We start from the raw sequence: 23,454 nt of genomic DNA, 5'->3' as shown, positions 1-23,454 counted from the left end.
AAGGAGAAAACGATTGCTCTCGCACTCCAGGCGGCTTTTTAAACCAGTCACGCGCTCACACACACCTGGTTGGAGCTGTGATTTACCTGCAATTGGACACATCTTATAGCGCGGAAATCTCTCTCTCTCTCTCTCTCTCTCTCTCTCTCTCTCTCTCTCTCTCTCTCTCTCTCTCTCTTCCTCCATCTCTCTCTCTCTCCCTCTCTCTTCCTCCATCTCTCTCTCTCTCCCTCTCTCTTCCTCCATCTCTCTCTCTCTCTCTCTCTCTCTCTCTCTCTCTCACAAACACACACACACACAGCGGGACTGACAGGTGAGTGCGCGGGGTTTTAATAGAAATGTCACGCACTGCTATAATCAATAATGTGGAATAAATTACTAATGTGAAACTCATAGGCTATTATTGTGCCATCAGTGATACATGTGAGGCTGTAAATTCCATGTTGTTGTTCTTAATACTGCTGTTAATAATGCATCTAATGTGTGTGTATGAGAGAGAGAGAGACTATATTCTCAAATCCTAAATTCATATACAAATGATTAACGCACGATGTGTGTGTGTGTGTTTGCTTGAGTGGTTTTTAAAGCGGAGATTTATTAAGGATATAAAACTCGAGGTCAGTGTAGATAAGAGAGGTCAGCAGACACTCAGCCTTTACAGACACATTTCAGAGTGTTTTAATGTTTAAAAGTTCTGTTATATATATTTATATATACCAGTATATATGAGTGTGTATGTGTGTGTTATATGTATAAGGTATAAGTTATATGTGTTTTATACCTTGGTTTGGATGGGTGATGGGTCAATAGTTTAAAATGACTTTTTTCCAGACAGACAATAGATACATTTACATTATGTTTTTTCTTTTGATGTAAAAAAAAATCCCAAGACTGACACACGCAGTACTGTTGTCTGCAATTCTGTAATAATTCTGTTACACTATTTATACAACTTCACATAATTCTGTGTGCATTTTTTTTCATAGGAATGGAAATAAACTTGTCCAAAAGTGTGATGTCATGTGGCGCTTCTGGTAAAGACACCTTAGTCTCTCTCTCTCTCTCTCTCTCTCTCTCTCTCTCTCTCTCTCTCTCTCTCTCTCTGTCTGTCTGTCCGTCTGTCTGTCTCTGTCACACACACACACACTGTCACACAGCTCAACACTGCGCTAGTGATTACTCTTTAATATTGTGAAAAATGTCTAAATAAAATCTCTAAAAAAAAATAAATAATCTATATAAAAATCTACAGCTATAAATGCACAGATCACACACTATTATTATTATTAGTATTATTATTAGTAGTAGTAGTAATAGTAGTAGTAGTATTGTGCAGATGGATTTTTATCAATTAGGATATTTTCGGCAAAGAAATTAAAGTGCACAGACATGGGAGTGATCTGAGATTTACTTTCCAAGCCGATATTATTTGTCGTTATATTGCACGTCATTAAGGAAAAGAAAACCAACACACAAACAAACACAAACAATCCTTCCATCGTTTAAAATCTTAGAAGCTCCGTTACATCATAACATAAATGATATAAAAGGTTTTCAGAGAGAAATAATAAACAGAAAAGGCCGAACCAATTTAAAGGCCTAAAAATAAAAAGGTAAAGAGTGTAAGTAAGATTTCTTATCGGGTGTAAAACTGCATCAGAATCACTAATGCGTGAAAAATATGAATTTTTTTCCCGTCATTTGCAGGCTGTCTAATTCTCTAATTAAACTGTAAATTCAGATTGATTTTCAACCACAAACCAAACCAAAACTGTTTAATTCCATAATTATAGCGCGCGACAGCTTTTTATATTAATTGATAAGATAATTAATAAAATTAATAATGCTATTCAGTGACACTATTTATTATTTATTCGCCATCAATATATTAAGTAGCACCTGTAGCATGCAGGTGAGACAGAACAGGAACTAAACTAACCACCGAGTTAAATTACTTCCGGTCACAAGAACCCAGTTTAACACGTTTAAGCTTTTTTAACGCATATTCATTTTTTCCGCATCTGCTATAATTGGAGTTTAAATGTAAGTTAATAGAGTTTATTTAAATGTTATTAGTTGCTTTTCATCCGTCTGCTTTCACTAAATAAAATTAACTATAAAAGATTATAAAATGCTAAATTTTTTAGCAACTTTCTCTGATCAGCGCCAAAGAAGAAAAGGGATTGGAAATAGTGGAAAGTTTCTTTTAGAGCTTTAACATTTAAACGTTAAACGTCAAGCGTTTTATTTAAAAGTTCAGAACCGACTTCATTTTAATTAAATAATTAAAACATTAGTTGTGATGTTTTTGCGGGTAAACATCATAACTGTGATGTTAGACACAATTTCAGCTTTATTAAACGTGCACATTTTTTTGGAAATTAAATTCTAGCATATATTCATATATATTTCTATTATTTTCCTATTATAAATATGTTCTCTGTTCTGTCTGTAAATAGTTCTCATGAGGACCTGAATTTTGCGTTGAATCTTTTAATATGCATAATTATTATTATTATTGTTATTGTTATTGTTGTTGTTGTTGTAACATAATGAGCATGTGCTTATTTAATAGATTAATGCTTGTGTTTGAGCCTTTGAGCCTTGTTTATAATTTGTGTCCTTTCTTTATTTTATTATATTTAGACCAATTGACACACTGGAATATTTTAAGTAATATTCTGGTTTATATTCTTTATTTTACTGATTGTAAACAGGTAAAAGTCACATACTAAGCAAAATGAAACAACACTGCAAATAAATACGATATTGAGATAAATTGACATGAACATTTTTAAACAAAAGCTGAAAAAGGAGAATCGACCCGAATACTTTAACATATTGTAAAATAACGTAGTGATTTGAACACCTAAAAATGCGCGTGACCTTTGACCCCCTGGAATTAAAACGGAATCAGCGCGAGAGATGCGGAAGTGAAGAGCGGGATGGAGGATGATGAACACTTTAGAGCCCTGAAGGCAGCTTTCAACGATTCTCTGTCACTAAACCTCATCAAATGGCTTCAACTCCTTAGTCTGGCGCCTGTAAAATCAATCTCTCTCTCTCTCTCTCTCTCTCTCTCTCTCTCTCTCTCTCTCTCTATTGTTGATAAACTGCCAAATATAAATGCTATTTTTTGCATTTACGGGCCTTTTCGTTGCAATTTTAGAATCCAGTTAAATCTCAGTTAAAATAATATAAACCTTCTCAGTCCTGTATATTAAACAGAACAGAATTAATTAGAGTGTACAATAATTCAGGTTTAGCCACACACAAGGTTTCGGTATTAGATTTTTAAATCCCTCGTACCCAATACTAAAAATATTAAATTCTGAATGAATTAATATTGCTTTATTGACAAAAAAAACGTCACAAAACGTCACAAATATTCCAGTACACATATATCATTTGTATACATTCGGCTGAGTGAACATTAGCACATTAAAACAATCCGATAGTGTTTTAATAATCACATGATCGTCTTTCGGCAGCTCACATTTATAACATCATTGGCTTTATTCTTATCAACAATGAGGACAAATATAATATTAAACAGAAATAAGTTTGTAAAAGATATCAAATTAAGAAAATTATAAAATATACGCTTTAAATACAAATTATTCAAAAACCTGCAGAGATTTGTGTACTGCTTTAAACATCCTCTCTAAAGAGCTATGTCTTTACTAGCTTCCTCAAATTATTAGTTTTATTACATTATTACAATTACTACAACATAATTTTTAATATCTGCAATACTTATATCTTTAATTAAATAGTGATTTCTAAACATAATATGAGCTATTTTACATATTAATGAACATAGTGACGTTGTTCAATAGAATGGATTTTACTGAAATGCGATAAATACTCTAAGATTAAACAGTAAGCTTTTATTTTGTAATAATAAAACATCAAGTTTTTTAAAATTACCAATAGCTTTAATAGTGTTGATTTCTGTCTTATCTTTGGCATGTTACTAAAACGCGCTTATTACTCTGCATAAACAATGAGACAAAAATCATCATACTTTAAGAATAATACAACACAAATCCAGAAGAAAACACTAGACTTGTTGGGGTACAGCTGTAGATAATCTTGAATAACTGTGTCCAGTTAAGTGAGACAGCGACCTGTCTGTCTCTCTCCCACAACAGTACTCTATAAATAGGCAGTTTTATTTGTATGCGCGTGCACGGTAAGTCGTTCACGCGATCCCGTGTGTTTAAAAAATAATAATAATAATAATGTAAATTTAGCCAGGTATTACTATGTTTCTGTTTAAAATTTAATAAATGCACTGAATCCAAACTACTCAACTTCTCTAAACTCACAACTCTTCTCTAAACTCACACTCACACAAACTCTTTGCGCACGGAGTTTGTGTGTAATAAATTGTGTGTGTGTGTGTGTGTGTGTGTGTGTGTGTGTGTCTGTTATTAATTTTCCATTCACATACCCTGTGTGATTATGTTGAGGTTTAATATATAGAATAATAACAATTCTATAATGTTATTATTCTATATATTAAACCTCAACATAATCACACAGGGTATGTGAATGGAAAATTAATAACACACACACACACACACACACACAAAACAGAAAATACTCTGCAGTAGTGCACACTCGTGTGTAGCGTGCACTCTGATGTAATGTGAACTCTGTTGTGAGTAGTGTAACTATTACAAATTTTATTCTGCACTGAGCAACAAATCTTCATACTGAATTTGTCCAGTATTTACTGGTGACCCTTAATGTGCCCCCCACCAACCCTGCACCTGTGTGTGTGTGTGTGTGTGTGTGTGTGAGAGAGAGAGAGAGAGAGAGAGAGAGAGAGAGAGAGAGAGCCTCGAGGGCAGCTGTTTATTCAATTCAGATTAGCACTGTGTGTGTGTGTGTGTGTGTGTGTGTGTGTGTGTGCGTGCGTGTGTGTGCGTGCGTGTGTGTGCGTGCGTGTGGTGTGGGTGGGACCGGGGAGGAGATCACGGTGGAAAGCGAAACTCGTTCAAACTGAAGCCGCAGTGTTAGCCTTTACCTCGGGAATATCAGATCTGCTGTATACCTCTCTGTTTATCTGTCTGTCTCTATCTGTCTGTCTCTCTGCCTGGGAATATGGCTGCTGAGTGAGACACACTGCTCAAACACACACGCTGTATTTTTGTGAAGGTGGGATGAATTTGGATCGAATCGCCTCTGACGCCGCGAGACTCCCGCCAGCGCGTGACATGGCCTCCGCTTTCCACGCTCACGTCGCGCGCGACACACTGGAGCACACGAGCAGTGAGTCGTCGGACACTGAGACTGCAGGTAAGCGCGCGAGGGAGTAATTAATTAAAGCAGCGTGATCGTTAGTGCACAGAGTCGCTAGCACAGTTGCGTAACTATATATTTGCGTAACTATATATTAATGATTAAGTATTTTGGAATTTAACATTTAATACATAGAGTGTTGTGGATAAACAGCTACTATTAAAATAACACTTGAAAGGTGTTATTTCTAATTTTTAATAATATTTTGTTATAAATTCAGAATACCTTTTATTTTGCGATTTTAATATGATGAGACACACGGATCAACATACAAACCGTAAACCGTACAGACACTTAGGTGCGGATCAAAGTGGAAATCTTCAGTGGAAGAGAATCTTGAAAACTAATTACATTTCACAGTCTGGCATTTAGGGCCACCACTTTACCTTCGAGGAACAATTTTGGTTTTGGAAGCTTTATGACTGAATAAGTAATAATAAAGAGACATTTACAGTTTTTATTTACTGGTACAACACAGCAATGTTCAGTTTAACACAAAAACATAAAAAACATTTACAATAAGCCTCAGATTTAGGTAAAATGTTAAGATTAAATTATCTTTAGAATTTGATTCAGCCCCGTGAATTGTCGCAATTTCATCTGCAAAAAGTCTGCTTCGACATATAAAGCATGTTTTGTCCATTTTAAACCACTTCCGTAAGAACTGTTTATTTATTTACTTATTTACTTACTTACTTACTTAGTCATTATTTCACCATTAGTCAGAATTTCTATCCTATGACCTATTTCACTTTCAGGTGTCACTGGAAAAATAATGTAACTGTAAATACGTTTTAAATCTGACTTTGACTGAATGATGCAATCACATATACGGTGCAAAAATTATTAATAAACTGTGAATAACAACTGTGAAATAATAATTAATGATATTTAAGTTTGACAAACAAATTATTTAACTGTACGTCTGTAAATTCAATGAACAATATAGTAATGAGTTAAAAACTGGCTAAAACCAAACGTGCATATATTCACAGTCACTTTCGAAACCAACCAACTGAATTTACTGAATGAACGCGAGGTAACAATTTGCACTCCGTTTGTTTGAGTAGATTAATAGCATCCCATGTTACAGTTATAACTGGTTACAAATAGGTAGTGTGAGTAGAATTGACCTATTATTATATTTTTCACTTGCCGACTAATTTACTTAAGTAATATTTAAATTATGTGCATGAGTTGTATTTACCACACTCAGAAATCCTTTTAAGTGTGTATAAATATCTAAAATGTAAAAAAAAAACACTGTAAATAAGGCGTTTATTACTGTTTACCCGCTAAACTGAGTGAATTGTTAATAAATTCGGCAGAGAAAGAACGAATTGTTGAGCAGCGCACTGAGGACGGAAACCCGGACGATCCGAAGAAGAAGAAGCAGCGGCGGCAGCGGACACACTTCACGAGCCAGCAGCTGCAGGAGCTCGAGGCTACGTTTCAGCGTAACCGGTACCCGGACATGAGCACGCGCGAGGAGATCGCAGTGTGGACCAATCTGACCGAGGCGCGAGTCCGGGTAAGGGAAAGAACTTATATATATATATATATATATATATATATATATATATATATATATATATATATATATATATATATATATATATAGATAGATAGATAGATAGATAGATAGATAGATAGATAGATGAGAAAAAAAATAAAAAAATGGGCAAATAAAACTTTAATACGCACATCTTTACATGTCTATATTAAATATGTGAACTTTAGTCTTTAATCATACGTCAAAAAACCTTAATAAAATTATTTCTATGTGCCGAAAAGAAAAAATACATATTTAAGACAAAAATGCAATCTGAATATTACCATATTATTATTTAAATTAAAACCACTTAAATTCAGTATAATACCTGATTTGACATAAGAATTCCAGCAACTCAAAAGCGCGTGCAAACTTTTGTATTACACACAAATATTAAGTATTTGAAATGCTACAGGAAACAAGCTGCGGTTTTTTTTTAGCAAAAAAAGTCCTTTTTAACCCAGTCAGGGTCGGTACAAATAAAGACAAAAATAATTAAAACAAACGAATATGGATGTTTATGTGATCAAAGACCTTGTTGCATGTTCACTGTGATTGTGTTTTCTTGTATAAGAATATTTTTTAAACTTTGTTTTAAAAACCTTTAAAATAAAACTTAAAAACATTAAGCATTTATATATTTTCAACACTTAACTTTGACTTAGTCAAAGTTGCATAGCTCTGAACTCTAACCTTCACGTTAGTATAATAACATTTCATAATTTTGGTTATTATTTATACATTTTGTTTTAATATATGCCAATTTAATGCATAAATAACCCTAGGTCTACATAAAATTACAAAAAGTATGTTCACTAAATCTAACAAAATTGTGGTTTTATAGTATTTATAATTATGATTCCAAACAATTTAGCTTTGCTAAGTCTGTTGTTGTTTTTTACTTTTACAACAACAACAACAAAAACAACAACAAAGGCCTTTTTTAAATTTTAGTTGCTTTCTTTTTACTGCCGTTTTATATTTTAATGCTTAGTATTTTATTTGTGTTGTTATCGTGATATAATTCTATATTATATTTTTATTACTTTTAATTATTTTACCAGAACGTTTTATTTGTTTAATAATGAAAAATAATTTTGATAAATTTGATTTGTATTTATTTTCCACTCATGTTTAAAACAACGCTGTAGGTTAATTTCTAGAATTTTTCGAAGCGCACGTGACGATGCTGCATAAATATACGTATTATGTATCATCATCATCATCATCATCATCATCATTATTATTATTATTATTATTATGAATTTAATTATGTCTCAGGTGTGGTTTAAGAACCGACGGGCGAAGTGGCGGAAACGCGAGCGGAATCAGCAGATGGATTTGTGTAAAAACGGTTATCTTCCGCAGTTCGGTGGCCTCGTGCAGCCCTATGAGGACATGTACCCGACCTACAGCTATAACAACTGGACCAACAAGGGACTCGCGCCCAAAAACTTTCCGTTCTTTAACTCCATGAGCCCGTTAGCGTCACAGCCCGTGCTCTCGTCCCCGAGTTCCATTTCCTCCATGAGCATGAGCATGAGCATGGCTTCAAGCATGAACAGCATCAGCAATTTGAACGGTCTCGGCGGCTCCTCTATCAATTCTGCCATGAGCTCCTCCGCGTGCCCGTACGGGGCCCCGCCCCCGGCGCCTTACGGAGTCTACCGGGACACGTGCAGCTCCGGCCTAGCGACCCTCAGACTCAAACCCAAGCAGCATCCCGGTTTCGGATACGGAGGATCCGCGTGCCAGTACAACAGCTAACGGATTAACTGAGAAGTAAAGAGTAGAAAAGGAAAAAAAAACACACAAAAATAAACACCAAAACTGGATCCGCTGTTATTGTTGAATTTTTTGCTTGTGTTACTCGGATGGATTTTTGCAACTCTCCTGTTTACCTGAACTTGCACAAAGACTATTCAAATCCACGAGCTGGATTTCAAAGTGAAGATGTTACATTGCAACTCTGTAAATAGTTTAATGTATTGAACAAAAAACCTTTTTTTTTGCTTTTAATAAAAAAATCCTGCCATTTTCGGGCCATTTAATCAGACTGCTTTAGTGGAGTGTATATAAACTCTAATCTACGTCTCTCTCCGTTATGTAGCTTCGCCTGCTTTTTAAAGCTCAGTCTGTTTTTATTTTATTTTTATTTTTTTTTTTTATTTTTGTGCCATCGTTGTTTATTTGACTGATCCGATATAAACCGCATGTTTGTGACTTGTTTTGTACAGAAATGTAAAGAAGAATTGTAGGTTAAACAACTCTGTAATGAGATATGGATTGAAAATTGTCCTCACGTGTTTATGGAAAATAAAACATAAATAATGGTTACAAATGATCATTTTAAAATAATTGTCACTAAGAAATATGCTCTTTAGCTGAAGATAGACAAATAATTCCCTACTAATTAAGCACTCTAATGGTCTTAAATACTCACAACACAATTTCTACACAATGTTGTATTTCCCAAACTAACCCTTTGTGGGATGAGAAAAATACTCATGCCTAAAAAACTGCATCCTGAACTAAAATGTCACTATACATTTTATACAATTTTATACAATAACCTGAATAACAATTTTGTTTTTAAAAAAGAGTGATATTTTCAGATTTAAATTTAAATATAGATGAAAAAAGTTTCAGATTTTCTGTAACTGTATTGAGGCACAAGATTTTCATTTTAAGCACTATTATACCAAAATTCATTACAGATAACTAATGATCTGTTTTGGTAAAAATTTGCCATTAATATAAAGCAGCGTTTTTTGAAATAACAAAAATAAGTTGAAATAACAAAAATAAGTTGAAATAAATAATAATAAAAATAGTTTAACAGTGGCCTATAAATCACTAGTTTAATTTGTTCTTGTGATTCATTAAAAGAGCGCACGAGTAGCAGCTCCTTCACTTTATCACCTTATCGTGGTTTTATTCACTGCATATCAGCATTAATGACTCAGGAGACTATGTAAGGCTAATAACACCTCAGATTAAACTGTTTATTTAACCTGAACTGCAATAATCTGCGTGTTCTCCAGGAATGGAATCTCTATTAACATCATTTCCTTATGTAGAAATTACACCTAAAATAAATCAGGAAAGAGCTTCCAAATTTATTTAGAATAAAGTTAATATTAATAAAGCCACAATATAATATATGTGTGTATGTCACTCAAATCTGAACTCATTATCCCGTTACTATCCCAGTTTATCCTAAGTTGTGGTTAAAACAGGGACGTGTTAAAAATATCACAGTGCATTTTTCTGTAGGAAATCATAAAACACACACACACACACACACACACACACACACACACAGCAGAAGGAAATAAACATACAGTGTAAATGGACTTGTAAAAATAACAGTGGTTACATACTCTCTGTGTAGGTGACAATCCAATGCATGTTTATAAAAGAAAAATTCTTTAAGTTTGGATCATATTTTATCAAATTTAATGTATTATGACTTCATGTATTATTTTTCACAGTGGAGTGTATAAGTCAGTTTAAGCATAAATCTGGAGACTACATAATGCCTAGCAATAAGAAGGTGATTGAATCATTCTGACGGAGACCAGATCATCTGCCAATTAGCTATTAGCATTGATTCTGGTGCAGGGAGATTAAAATACAATTTGCGTAGTTTAATGTCTGATGACAAAATGTTTTTATTTGCATGGAACAAACACAGTAGATAACAAGTCCATTAATTTCAACTATAATACAATCAGAATACAAGTCCATTAATTTCAACTATACATACTCAACACTCAAAACACACATTACAACATAGTAAATACATAGTAAATACTAAATGATAATGAATTAGGTACAAACTGTAGTATCTACTAACACAAACACACACACACACACAAAGATATATCTGAACATTCAATTTATTGATGAATTTCTGTGTTTATTTAACTCAGGATTTTACCAGAAGCTGAAAATGTGGAGTTTGTCACAGAATGCACTTTCAACTGGATAACTGCATTAAATATTGATTTTTATTTCACTCTAAATTTATAGATATAATTGAATGATTAGAGCAAATAATGTAGAGTGTATCAGTTAATCTGTACACATAGTGAATCTCTATAAAGGCTCTCAGTGTCAATAAATCCCAACTGTGTGTGTTTGTTTGTGTGCACAATTATTAATTTAATATTTTGACCACTAAACCTGAGCCCTCTTATCAGACTTTACTGTGGTAATACAGTGTTAGCTTATATGCTAACTACTACCTAACTGGTTACTCTTCTGTGTACAATATCCTGAAACACAAACTCAAATATAATGAATACTGCTAAAACACATCGTTACCTCTCTCTCCCTCTCTCAACACCCACCACCTCATCAGCTGTTTCATCTTATGTTTAAAGCTAGTCGTCATTTGCTTTCTCTCAAATCAAGAAAAGTCCTGGATCAATAGATGTCTTGTCATTAGATTAAAAAAGTCCATAAATCAAAGCAGAGACAAATGGGACTTTAATCAGAATACACAATTTGTGTTTTGTTCTTTTTCCAATTTTGTCAAAGATGAAAATAAGCATGTGCCATCAGACAGAATGTTCTCTCATGGCAGCAAGCATTTATATTTATGTGTGTTTCATTTTCCGCTGTGATGAGCTCATTGTGGCTGTTTTTTTAAGGTTTCTGCCACAATTTAGAAGTTTAAGACATAAATAATTAGATTTGGGCTCATATTACACAAATTCAGCCCCAATCCCCCAGCAGGCACACACACACTTATAAACACAGCTTATGTACAATTTCTTGAACAACATCAGAAATGCTGAGTTATTTTCATCAATAATAACAACTAAGAATGCTGAGTACAGATGCATCGATCACTGTTAACACAATCCTGAGCTACACCACAGCAAATCCCATCCAGCTGAACATACCCTCTAACACTTCCAGTGGATCACGTACTTTCCTATAGAAAGAATACTGTGAAGTTCTAATACCCCAAACAATCAGCTCAGGAGCTCAATATACTCAAGTTTGAAGCGACTGTAGTGATGAGGTTACCTGTAGTAGTGAATTCCTAAAGCATTGTGTCTTCATAACCACACTGAGTTTAATGGTGTCAGGACAGTTGAAATGCTAGCCGACATCCAAATGCCTCCCTTTCCCTGCCAGCCTGTGACATACTACAACTCAACTTCACTGATTCACAGGACACTGCTGCTGATCACAAACATCCAACTATCTCACACACAAATATGTCACTATCTGTCATCTTGTACTGTTATTGTACTGTCTATTATCTTAGGTTCTCTTTACTGTCTAATTGTGTCATTGAGTCATTTTTTTTGTTAATAATGAAATCATGGCAATAACTGATATTCAGAGTCTTTATTTATTTATAAATTTGTTTTCAGTAACTAAAAATCTTTTTAAACCATGTTTAAAGTGTTTCTAGCGAGTCCCAGATCAGTCCAGACCTCAGCAAGAGTCCATTGATGTGACACGATTTTACAGCACTACATCTTCAGAGTGACTTTATCAATGAATTTGGCAAGACGGATGTCTTTCTTTGACAGGCCTCCACAATCATGTGTTGTTAACGTGACCTGGACCTAAAAAAATAAGAGATTCCACTGTGAGGGAAAATACACTCACACACTCAATGGAAAGTAGCAGAGTAGCAGAGTGAGAACCTGGAGCCTTTCATAAAGAGAGGATTAATGGTGGAATTCCTCACAGAGCAGCAGAAGCACTGTCGCTAACACAGATGCTTCAGGTGGGTTTCAAGGAGTGTTTGTCCAAAACTATGGCTACTTTATTCCCACACACATTCACACATACACGCACACACAAACACACACAAATTCACCATAAAATACAGGATCTTATCAGTTTCTCATTGTTCTGGTGTGAAACGCAAGCTAGCAGCGTTAGCACGGACACACTGAAAGCTTGGCAGTGGTGCGTGGGGCCTCTCGGCTCAGCTCATGCCTCGTTCATGTTAAACACTGACTGAGACTTTATAAACGCCTTCAGTGGGGTGACAGAGCTGCGCTCAGTGGAAGTTATTACCTTATTATAAACATTGAACCACTCCGGATGATGGTTCATCTTCTCTGCCTGCAGAGCCACTCGAGACATGAATCCAAACGCCTGCAGTAAGACAAACAGTGCACACATCCCAATGAATTATTATGCTGAAAGCATTATTACTCACAGCACGTTATGACTCTGAGCATTGTATTATTTTAGCACATTATTACACTAAACACATTCTTAATCTGAGAACAATAAAAAAAAGCAACATTAAGGCACAGTATTTATTTCTTTTTCCAAAACCCATAATTACAACATTCCTATTATTACTGTTTCTTATTATTACACAATTTAATCTTTAACTCAGGCAGAAATTGGCAGTGACAGTGTTATCATACTCAGCTCATTAGTTTAGCCTGACATGCCTGTAGCATGTTTAATTTAGTTAAAAAAAAAAAATAAAAAAAAAAAACAGCCCTAAGTGGGTGGCAAAGAATATGTCAAAATGCTATTTGACTGTAGGTCTCAGGGTTCAAGAAATATTGGCAGAAACATAAAATCCAGACTACAGCGCACCTATACATTCAGGTTCATGTTGGTTACCTGAGCAGTAAGAGAGAGTGTTACTCTCGATTGGCAGATATGGACACAGTAAAGTCAACAAAAGCTTTATTTATTGAGCTTGCAGACAGCTCCAAGACATTGGACAAAAAGAAGGTCAGAGAACTGGCAATGGTCCGGCAAGGTACAATAAACGGCTAGAAAATGAGCAAAAACCAAAAACAAGACTGTGACTAAATATAAGGCTTGCTAATGATTGGTACAATAACATTCTTTAGGATGTTTTAGGCTTTAATTATATTAGTCAGAAAATCCAACTAAAAATCCTGGGGTTCCATCTTGAGGCCCTTTGTACAGATAAAACAGAACAAAGTGAACATACAGCAGGTGATGTAGTGAGTGAGATGTGCGCACACACACACACACACATGCACACACACACATCAATCAGAGGCCATTCTGAGCGATTATGTGAATTCTAATTACCTTAGAGAGGCCGGTGTGCTGTGTTGCTGTGTTCACTGTGCCGGCTATTTCAGAGCAATTTCCCGCTGCAATCTCAATTAAGCCCCTAAATGCTTCCGCAGATAATTAGACCACTGAAAGACCATTGTACACCGCACGCCGTCATGGCCGCACTGACGGACAAACGCACGGCCACTTGTGGCAGGAAATTGCTTCAAGTCTTTAGTGTGTTGTAACCAATTTTCCAACACATGATGTAACACGATCAGCAACTTGGTGATCAGGTTGGGTATCAGAGTACAAACCACCTTGCAATCAGTTTAACATAATTGTCAGATTCCTGCAATGTGAGCTGAGGGTGCAACGGCCTGCTTTTTCTCAGCTCTCGTTAGGAACATTGGGCCATTATTAAATCACTGCAGCGGCTGATTGTTGTCCAAAATGTTTCCTACATTCATTCACATCAAATTTGGAGGATAAAGTGTGAAATGAACTGGTGCAGCAGAGCGAAACTTTAACCCTGTAATGCATAGAGCTTCAATTTAAATTAATAACTTCATACATTTAGTTTGACTTTAGAATCCCAGCTGTTTCATACCTCAACTAAAGTGAATTCAAAACACTCAGACATTACAAATGACAAAATCTGCTATGGTCTACTATGATCTCCATATTCTTGCTAAAATAAATTGCTATTTCACCGCTCTGAAATAAACCAAATAATGCATTTTTAGGAATTTTTTATTTTATATTCTTGGAAACCTGCTTTGCAACAATGCCCATTGTTAAAAGCACTGTACAAATAAAATGTAATTGTTTTGAATTTAATTGTAAGTCTTGATGTTTTTAAACTTTGGCAAACACTTATTTTGTCTCATGCTCTTTCTCTCTCACTCTCTCTCTCTCTCACACACACACACACAGTAGATGGACAGAGCACTAAGACAATTTCCTCCAACACAGAGTCTGAGAGGTCAAGGAGCTTTTGGTTGGGTGACTCTTTGTTTCCTCTCACTGTGTCATTATGTGCACTCCCCCTGCACACTCTGTCTGTCACACAGCCAATAATCTTATGTGACACACTGCAGGGCCTCCAATAATCAGAACCACTGGCACATGGTCCGAGCCATTACACACACACACACACACACACACACACACACACACACACACACACACACACACCCCATCCCAACAACACGCAACTTCCAGCCACTCTGACAAGCAGTGAGGGAGATTACACACTGACTTTCATGAAGTGAAAGCTGGAACACAACCATGCTCGCTCACACACACAAATTGAGGGTGTTAAGTCCATCAAGGTTGTAACTTATAGACAATATTTAAAAATAAAATATGCAATATAAACTTTCGGCTTGTTTCTGCTCTGTTACCACAGAATATGCCCTGCACCAGAACGTTGCCCTTCTAAAGGAAAACTTTACATTAAAATTAATAAAACCAAAACCACACTCATGATCTTCTAGGAAAATTTTAGGGTGGCCAGAAAAACATTACATCTGTTAATGAACAGAATGAATTAACAATCAAACTGTTGTTTTCAATGTTTAAAAAAATGCAAAAATGTTTTAGTGTTTCAAAGTATTTTCCAGGTTATAATTAATTATTTTATAAGGTACTTAGTTGTGGAATGCCATCATTCACAATGAGAACATTCCATAGAAAAGAGCCTCCTGATTTTTTGCAAAGATGCAAAGGAACATGTTGAAACTCCACTTTCATTTATAACCAGCTGATTCACAGTTCTACAATCACAGAGCTTATATCAATAACTAAATATCTCCTCACTCAAACACCTACAGCCTCAAATGCTTAAGTTCAACTGACCACAGAGGACAATTAGAATGAATGAATAAATAAATAAATATATAAATAAATGAATAAATGAATAAATGAATGACTGGACAAATGAAATCTCATCTCTTTAATAACATTTTAGTAGATTAATAGAAAACACATCCTAATAGATTAGCTGACAAAAAAAACTCCAAAAGCATGATGTAATTTAACATTATACAAACCCAAGAGGAAAAATCTGTAATTACTACAGCATGGAGTAAAGAGAAAGCCAAAAACAGATAGAGAGATAGACAGAGAGATAGACGGAGAGACAGATAGAGAAAGACAAACAGAAAGAGACCTACAGAAGAGAGCGACTGTCAGAGGCAAAAAAGAGAGAGAGACAGAGATGAGAAACATATGGATAACTGGATAGTTTGTGGTTTTCATAGACAGATGAAACATTTTAACCAATTGGATTGTTTTTGAAAGAAATGATTCTGATGGAAACCTCAACTGCAGCTGATTTAGGGTCTGCTCCCTGTCACACTGATGAGGACTGACACAAACACATGCATGCACACACACACATACACATGAGGGGGTGACTTGATGGGTTGGCATGATGGGTTTCTTGATTTAGTTAATCCATACACACATAGGAGGAAATGTAGTAACATAGTTTGAGCTCAGAACTTATCTCTGAATTAGCAATACAAATCATTACTCCTCCCACTTTGGATCTCAACAGTGACACACCCACATTTCGTAGCCTGGATTCCAAAACTTTTAGCTTCTATACTCTTAAAAATGTTCAAAGAGAAATGTACTACTGAAACAGTATTAATGAGGCAATCAGTTAATGAGATAGTGGTAATGGCAATGTTAAAAAGACAGTGATAGGCATGCTGCATTAACATGGTGGTTAAGGTGTTGGACTACCGATCAGAAGGTTGTGAGACACTTAACCCTCAATTACTCAGTTGCAAAAAAAAAAAAAAAAGATAAAAATGTAAATCGCTCTGGATAAGGGCATCTGACAAATGCTGTAACTGTAATGTAAATGTTGGCCACAGTGTTATTGAGTGTGTTAATGAGATACTAAACCTGATTAAAGGTTTTGAAGTGCAGCTCTTTATACAGCGCGTCTCGCTCCTCCAGCTCCACCCATCCTGTTGCCTTTAACTCCATCAGCGCATGCTCTCTTTCTGTTGCACTGAGCCAATGTGAGTCTGTGGTCTACACACACACACACACACACACACGGTTAAATTAAGACCTAGAGACAGATATACAACAGGTTTTCATCTGATGAACATGCCTGTGTTTTGGCACCATCTGTTGGCCGTATACAAATAACATTAAAAAAACATCTATTGATGCAGTTGATTATAACACATTTAAAAATGACAAATTAAAATAAATATACAGTGGAAATACATAGTTTGGTGTAGTGACCCCTTTTGCTGTATATTAATATTACTGCATCAATTGGTAATGTGTCCTGGGAACAAATACAAGTGGCCAAAGGGATTTTGAGCCATTTCTCTTGCACTACGTGAGGCTTGTGGATAAAAACGTTTCCTAAATCTTGTGAATGTGCGAGCTTCTTGTCTTCGTGTAGAAAAGAAACACAAAAGCATATTCCTCTATATTTATATTTAGTTTATATTATATAAACTTTAATAACTCTGAACAAACACGACAACATGAACGCACATGCTCAGCTTTTCTCTCCTTTCACTTCACATACAAATAAATCAGGAAACAAGAGCGCCATCTAGTGGTGTAGTAGCGTAAAAACATGGAAGATGTTCAACGTTGTTCATTAGACCAGTCTGTCACCAGTCTTGCTGTGTTTATTGGTACATAACGTTACACGACATCAGTTTATAATATCGTTTTTTCTCAGCCAATGGAACCTAAATAAAAAAAAACGACTAAAAACCTAACTAACCCTAACCCGAGGGTTTTAGAAACCCTCTCAGAACGGGACCTGCAAGATGAAGAGTCCGAGTTTAACTCAATGTGGTGACAAAATGTAAAAGAGTTCACTGCTGTCGACACAGTGAACCCTAGTGACATCTACTGGTGAAACAGTTGGAAGTACAGATATTAATGCACAGTGGAGGTTGCAGTGGGTTTTAATGTTATGTAACTAAACAAAACAAACAAACAAAAAAGTGCTACAAATATTGTATTTTCAACACAACAGTCTGACGCTTTTAACATTGATATTTCTGGGTAAAAAAACGAGCTTTTCTATTTTTGCTATTGAATCAGTTTTCAGTCACGTGGCTGTTTAACGTCATTGGTCACGTGATTATGGCACAGCAGAATCAAGAAATAATGTTTTGATCCAACGTGTATTTTAACACCGAATCGGAGCGTTAGTTTTAATGCTAACATCTTTAAACCCGTGTAAATAAGAGTGCCAATAAGGTCAATTAGGTCATTTTGCTCTAATTCCGGGATTTTTACAGAGGTATGTTAATTAAAAACTCGGAAAGGAAACAAAGTCTTACCATTTTAGCAGCCAGTAAAAGGTTTGTCCGGTTGGATAAAACACTCCGACTTCCAGCGCAGAAAGTCATAAACATTAACCAGCTCATGACACACGTGCAGCGTAACACACACACACACACACACACACACACACACACACACACACACACACACACACACACACACACACACACACACACAGGCTGTCTGTTGTTCCGCCTGCGCAAAACATATAAACATAAACACAAATACAGAGAAAAGCCCGAGGTACCCGGATTGTGTCGATGCCCTGTGTTTTTCTGTGATAACTGATAGGAATCTGTTTTGTCCTGTTAATCACAGCAGGAATCAGTCACTGCACTCGCTATTGTACACGTTTCCTCTCCTGATCCTGTCCTGTACGTTAAGAAATAAAACATCAATGTGAACGGGATTTAGTTCATTTTCGCTCTCAGGCTGTAATGTGATAAGAATCGTAACAACAAATAGGCAAACAAAAAATAAATGATAAAAATAATACAAACAAAGCATAATTATTTATTGTTTTTATTGTGATTTAATGTGTAATATTTATTCTAAAATGTCCATTTTACCCAGTTTCAAATTTGAAACGTTTATATAATAGAACAACAACAAAACAACAACAACAACAATAATAATAATAATAATAATTAATCCTGGTGGTCATGTTCATGGCCAGGGATAAGTAGCCTGATGCTGTCGGTCCGCAGGATGGCATACAAACTGAACACAGCTAAAAACATGACACTGAACACAAAAAGCCAGTCGATGCTCCTCACTGGGATGCTGAGTAAAGGACCAACACGATCCTCATCTGTCACCATTTGACCTGCAACTGCTTCAAATCCTGAAATGTGAATGTGTACAGTGTGTTCAGACCCCTTATGTATATATATGGCAGTACAAACTGATTAAATTTCCTTTTTTTTTTTTTTTTTTTTTTTACATTTATCAGGGTAATAAATAACCAAAGATTGCAGTTCACAAACTCTTTGCCATATTTACTGATCTTGAGAGGATCTGCTAAGAATTATTGGAGAAACTCAAATCAAGATGTGTAAATATTGTAGAGACTTGTAAAAGCAACATGAAAATGTTTTCACATTGTTATTATGAAATATTGTGTGTAATATATGGCCAAAAACACCATACAATATTATTTAAATTTAGAAAAGTGTGCAAATGTGTTCAAAATTGAATGTACAGGAAAGCCGGTGGAGAGAAACACACACAGGACACAGGACAGTTAGCAAACCAGCTGGTTAACCTGTGAGCTGGAATGATATAACAAACGTCCACATCCACACACAACAGGCTCGCTCTCAGGTGGTACAGGTGATATACACACTGCACATTTCTAAGGAGAAGTAGACTAGAATATGTTAAACAACCTTGTGAGTGTGGCATGCTTACCTGTTTGATTAGCGATGAAGGCTGTTAGCATCTCAAGTGTTCTCTCTGTGTGGTTAAAGCGTGCCATTGGCTTAGTGCCTTGAAAGAGTAAAATGTTGGGCACAGCAACAGTTCCAAAGCGTGTTGACAAACTGCACACACACAAAAACACATTTACAATCATAAAAAGTAAGTAACTATGTTTACTTATAGAGCATTTTTTAAATTCAGCTTACACTTACCAAAATGCTATACAAAACACAAGTAAAATTAAAACATCAGAAAATTACCTTATCCAACAATAAGAAAAAGCCACAAAAATATATTTGAATTATCATCGTACACACAAACGCTTTGCTGTGCACACCTGCTGTGTTGGGAGGCATCAAGTGCAAGGAAATGCATGATGGGAAAAACTCTTGGCAGAGCATTAAAGTGAGGAGCGAGGTGGGCGGAGAACTGACACCAGGAAGTGTAGAAGAGAACTAATGAGCATTCTGAGCTGTTTGAGTTCAGGAAATCCATCAGATCCTTTGGGGAATAGAAAATACACAAACATTAAACTCAATAGAATGTGCAGTAATAAAATAGAACGTATGATGATTTATTGTTCAGTGCTGTTATACGTAACCATAATTGAATACATTGCTGGCCACTTTATTATTCAATCATGAGGTAAATCATGAGTCAGCAGCTCACTGTTTAAAGTAATGAGTATACAGGTCAAGAGCTTCAGTTATTGTTCACATCAAAGATCAAAATGGGAGAAACTGATCTCACTGACATAGATAAATGTTGCCAGGTCTATTCCTGTTCTTCCCTGACAGAAGACAAACAAGAAGTGTTGTTCTGCTGTTGATGAACAACCACCTCAAAGTTGGACATTTTGTGTGTTCTAACCAGAGTTGTTAACAGTGCCTGTTTTTTACTGTGTACTTCCTGTCAGCCAGAAGTCTCCTATAACCTCTCTCCATAGCAAACTGAACATTTTTTGTTTTCAGCATCACTATGTGTAAAACTATAGAGACCTCCATGTGTGAATCTAAGCAGATTATTTATTTAAAAAAAACACACAATAGATCAGTTTGCCTGGCACCGTCAAACCTGCCACAGTCAAATCAATAAGATCACATTTTCCCCAATATACTGTTTGATATGAACATTAACTGATTATTGTTTTATGCATTGCATTTCTGACACAAATTTTACAGGGTTAAAAGTTTGATGTATTGATACAGAACAGTAAAAAACTGAAATATATAACAGTAAAATTAGAATTACTCAACCCTACTCTTATAGATCATTGAGTAACTTATTCTCTTCTTAACTATATAAATTTGCCCCACAATAATATTTTTACCTCGTATCACTGCCGGTGCTAGTCTGTGCACAAAATCCAACTTTATGACTACCAAAATGTTATGAGAAACTAAAAAATATCAGGCAAGTTTTACAGTGTAGCAGATTTGTAGACTACCTGCGATGCATTAAGAACATGCACTGTGAAGTTATGAAGTCCAGTGATGCTCCTTTTATCACAGCTCACTTTATACGTCTTTGCACTTTCTGTGGAGTTCTGCTCGTCACCTCCTGCTGGATTTTCTTGCTTCATCTCAATCTCCTTCTCCATCACTGCCTCCTGCTCCTTCACAAATTTCTCCTTCTTCAGCCCCTCTGTCACTTCCTTCTCACATGGTTTAGAGATCTGTCTTTTAGGAATAAGTGCTTCAATCCCTGCTGTGTTTTCAGAAAGATCCGTCCCCAGAACAGCATCAGCAATTTCTGCCGTCTTAAACTGTCTTTGAGAGAGAGATTCTGAATCCTCTATATTCTGTCCATCACAATTGAAATTTAGTCCATCAGCAGTTTCAAACTCTTGAGTCACACCTTTATCTGTGAACAGAAATCAAATAAAGATTTATATCAAATAAAGACAAAAGAAAGTATGTTGTTCCCTAAGGCTCTAACCCTAGGCTCACTGCTCTCACTGAAACATCCTTCACATGCAAGGGGTCTAATCCTATCCTCAGAGTGTTGTTGTGACTGCAAGTTTTCATTCCAACCAAGCAACAGCCACACCTAAATCTACTGGAAGTCAAGTGTGAATAATTAAACAGGTGGATTCAGATGCGGTTCCTGCTTAATTGAAATGAAAACCTGCACTTGCACCAGCAGAGAAGATTGGACACATCTGATGACATGATCTAACTTTTTTTACTATAAACACCACACACAGACATTAAATGTCTGGAGAACTGGTACCACAACTTCCTCCTGAATGTAGAAATTGATAGTGGACTTCCACACAAGGCAGAAAAACCACTTATTATCAATGGAACACCAAGTCGAGAGATTGAATAGTTTCTGCTATTCGGGTATTCATACAGGTCCTATCATGGTGGTGGAAGTCATGGCCTAATGGTTAGAGCCCTAAGGTTGTGGGTTCGAGTCTCGGGCCGGCCACGACTGAGGTGCCCTTGAGCAAGGCACCGAAACCCCCAACTGCTCCCCGGCACCGCCGCATAAACGGCTGCCCGCTGCTCCGGGTGTGTTCACGGTGTGTGTGTGTGTTTACTGCCTTGTGTGTGCACTTTGGATGGGTTAAACACAGAGAACAAATTCTGAGTATGGGTCACCGTTCTTAGCCGTATGTCACTTTCACTTTTCGATGTCACTGTCACATCAGCACCGTTGTAGAGCATCTTAGACAGGACTAAACAGCACTAAGCAGAACAGTCAGCTCTCTACAGAATGGTGTGATCAGCTGAGTGTATTATCTGCATTATAGTCTGAGTGTATCTGAGTGTATCAGCTCCCTGACCATCTACAGCAAGGGGTGTTGGACCTGGTTTAGGAACGAGAGAGAAGAACCTCAGCCATCCCAACAATGGACTCTTCTCTGGACAAGAGTCTTCTTGTGGTCAGGGAAACGCTACAAACCCTTGAAGGCAAACACAGGAAATAGAGAGGAGCTTCTTCCTGCAACCCATTCGGGCATCTTGGACTTTTCTGGACTTGTTTCATAAAAGTCACGACCTCAACTGGACTTTTTGCAGTTTAATAACATTGCTCGGTTAGGGTTTACATTTTGCACTTGATAATGCTGTATTCATGTCATCAGATCTGCCAATGTATTCTTCTATAATTGTCTACATTCTCTTATTTTTCTTTGTACAGACAATTTTCATTACATTTCTTTATTGTTCTATTTTATCTTCCTGTTTAAGTTCTATATTTTTGCCTATTTTTTATAAAACGGATAGTCATAAAAGCATCACACTGTTTGTGTGTGTGTGTGTGTGTGTGTGTGAGAGAGAAAGAGAGTGTGTAAGTGTGTGTGTGTGGTTTAGCTTGAGTTTACACGTAGTATATTAGCTCATTAGCTACATTAGCTTAGCTTACCTGACAAAGTCGCTGACGAAATATGAATTATCGCTAAAAGAAACCACAACGCAAATAAAAATCCTCTGAGTTTTTCTGTGTTAGTGGTCATGTTCAGCTGCACATTTATCTACTCATGTGAACAATTACAGTAATAAACCTGCGCCTTTATATCCGTCCATCACTCGGCTAACGCTAATGCTAATTTCTTACTACAACGTAGTTCGCCAGAGAATCGGTTCTTTGAATCGGCTCATTATGTGAACGTTCATAGACATCTACACTAGATGTCGCCTTGGCTAGGGTTAGTACATTGGAACGAGTGCGTCAATAGAGCCGCCATCTTGGTACGGGTGATCCCCTCCTCTTAATGCATCAGCGTCAATGTAGGCAAAGAAATAAAATCACCATAAATCGTCATGAATGTGTTTTCTAGTTTTTTTTGGTCGTTC

The 23,454-nt window shown here is 36.2% G+C and overlaps 3 protein-coding genes across 3 annotated transcripts; 1 reads left to right on the top strand and 2 right to left on the bottom strand.

The window, feature by feature from the left end:
- Positions 1–5,005: 5,005 nt before the first annotated feature.
- pitx1 (paired-like homeodomain 1) lies at positions 5,006–9,220 on the top strand. The gene is made up of 3 exons (XM_060891468.1): positions 5,006–5,307; positions 6,639–6,841; positions 8,144–9,220. The coding sequence occupies exons 1-3, from the start codon at positions 5,172–5,174 to the stop codon at positions 8,627–8,629; spliced, it is 825 nt and encodes a 274-aa protein (XP_060747451.1). The 5' UTR covers positions 5,006–5,171; the 3' UTR covers positions 8,630–9,220.
- A 2,994-nt stretch (positions 9,221–12,214) lies between these two features.
- On the bottom strand, positions 12,215–18,627 carry LOC132860354 (pterin-4-alpha-carbinolamine dehydratase 2-like). Its single transcript, XM_060891540.1, has 5 exons — positions 18,582–18,627; positions 18,229–18,497; positions 16,811–16,942; positions 12,914–12,994; positions 12,215–12,453 (listed from the first exon to the last, which is right to left on the bottom strand). Exons 1-5 carry the CDS (start codon positions 18,625–18,627, stop codon positions 12,358–12,360), a joined length of 624 nt encoding a protein of 207 aa, XP_060747523.1. The 3' UTR covers positions 12,215–12,357.
- Positions 18,628–18,738: 111 nt separating this feature from the next.
- txndc15 (thioredoxin domain containing 15) lies at positions 18,739–23,231 on the bottom strand. Its single transcript, XM_060890648.1, has 5 exons — positions 23,024–23,231; positions 21,099–21,514; positions 19,989–20,152; positions 19,643–19,773; positions 18,739–19,076 (listed from the first exon to the last, which is right to left on the bottom strand). Exons 1-5 carry the CDS (start codon positions 23,112–23,114, stop codon positions 18,880–18,882), a joined length of 999 nt encoding a protein of 332 aa, XP_060746631.1. The 5' UTR covers positions 23,115–23,231; the 3' UTR covers positions 18,739–18,879.
- Positions 23,232–23,454: the final 223 nt, after the last annotated feature.

This window comes from Tachysurus vachellii, chromosome 17 (genome assembly GCF_030014155.1).
Source record: "Tachysurus vachellii isolate PV-2020 chromosome 17, HZAU_Pvac_v1, whole genome shotgun sequence".
NCBI lineage: Eukaryota > Metazoa > Chordata > Actinopteri > Siluriformes > Bagridae > Tachysurus > Tachysurus vachellii.
Note: the sequence above shows the minus strand (reverse complement) of the source record. Positions and strands in the feature narration are given on the sequence as shown.

Excerpts from the sequence above, each read along its gene's own strand:
- LOC132860354 (XM_060891540.1), bottom strand. The coding sequence starts at position 18,627 with ATGTTTTATTTCTTAACGTACAGGACAGGATCAGGAGAGGAAACGT. Across the intron at positions 16,943-18,228 it reads TTTTACTGGCTGCTAAAATG|ACCACAGACTCACATTGGCT; the intron begins GTAAGACTTTGT and ends GTGTGTGTGTAG. Across the intron at positions 12,454-12,913 it reads GGTTCAATGTTTATAATAAG|GTCCAGGTCACGTTAACAAC; the intron begins GTAATAACTTCC and ends TTATTTTTTTAG.
- pitx1 (XM_060891468.1), top strand. The coding sequence starts at position 5,172 with ATGAATTTGGATCGAATCGCCTCTGACGCCGCGAGACTCCCGCCAGCG. Across the intron at positions 5,308-6,638 it reads GTCGGACACTGAGACTGCAG|AGAAAGAACGAATTGTTGAG; the intron begins GTAAGCGCGCGA and ends TAAATTCGGCAG. Across the intron at positions 6,842-8,143 it reads TGACCGAGGCGCGAGTCCGG|GTGTGGTTTAAGAACCGACG; the intron begins GTAAGGGAAAGA and ends ATTATGTCTCAG.
- txndc15 (XM_060890648.1), bottom strand. The coding sequence starts at position 23,114 with ATGACCACTAACACAGAAAAACTCAGAGGATTTTTATTTGCGTTGTGG. Across the intron at positions 21,515-23,023 it reads TTCGTCAGCGACTTTGTCAG|ATAAAGGTGTGACTCAAGAG; the intron begins GTAAGCTAAGCT and ends TTCTGTTCACAG. Across the intron at positions 19,077-19,642 it reads CTTCATCGCTAATCAAACAG|GATTTGAAGCAGTTGCAGGT; the intron begins GTAAGCATGCCA and ends TTCACATTTCAG.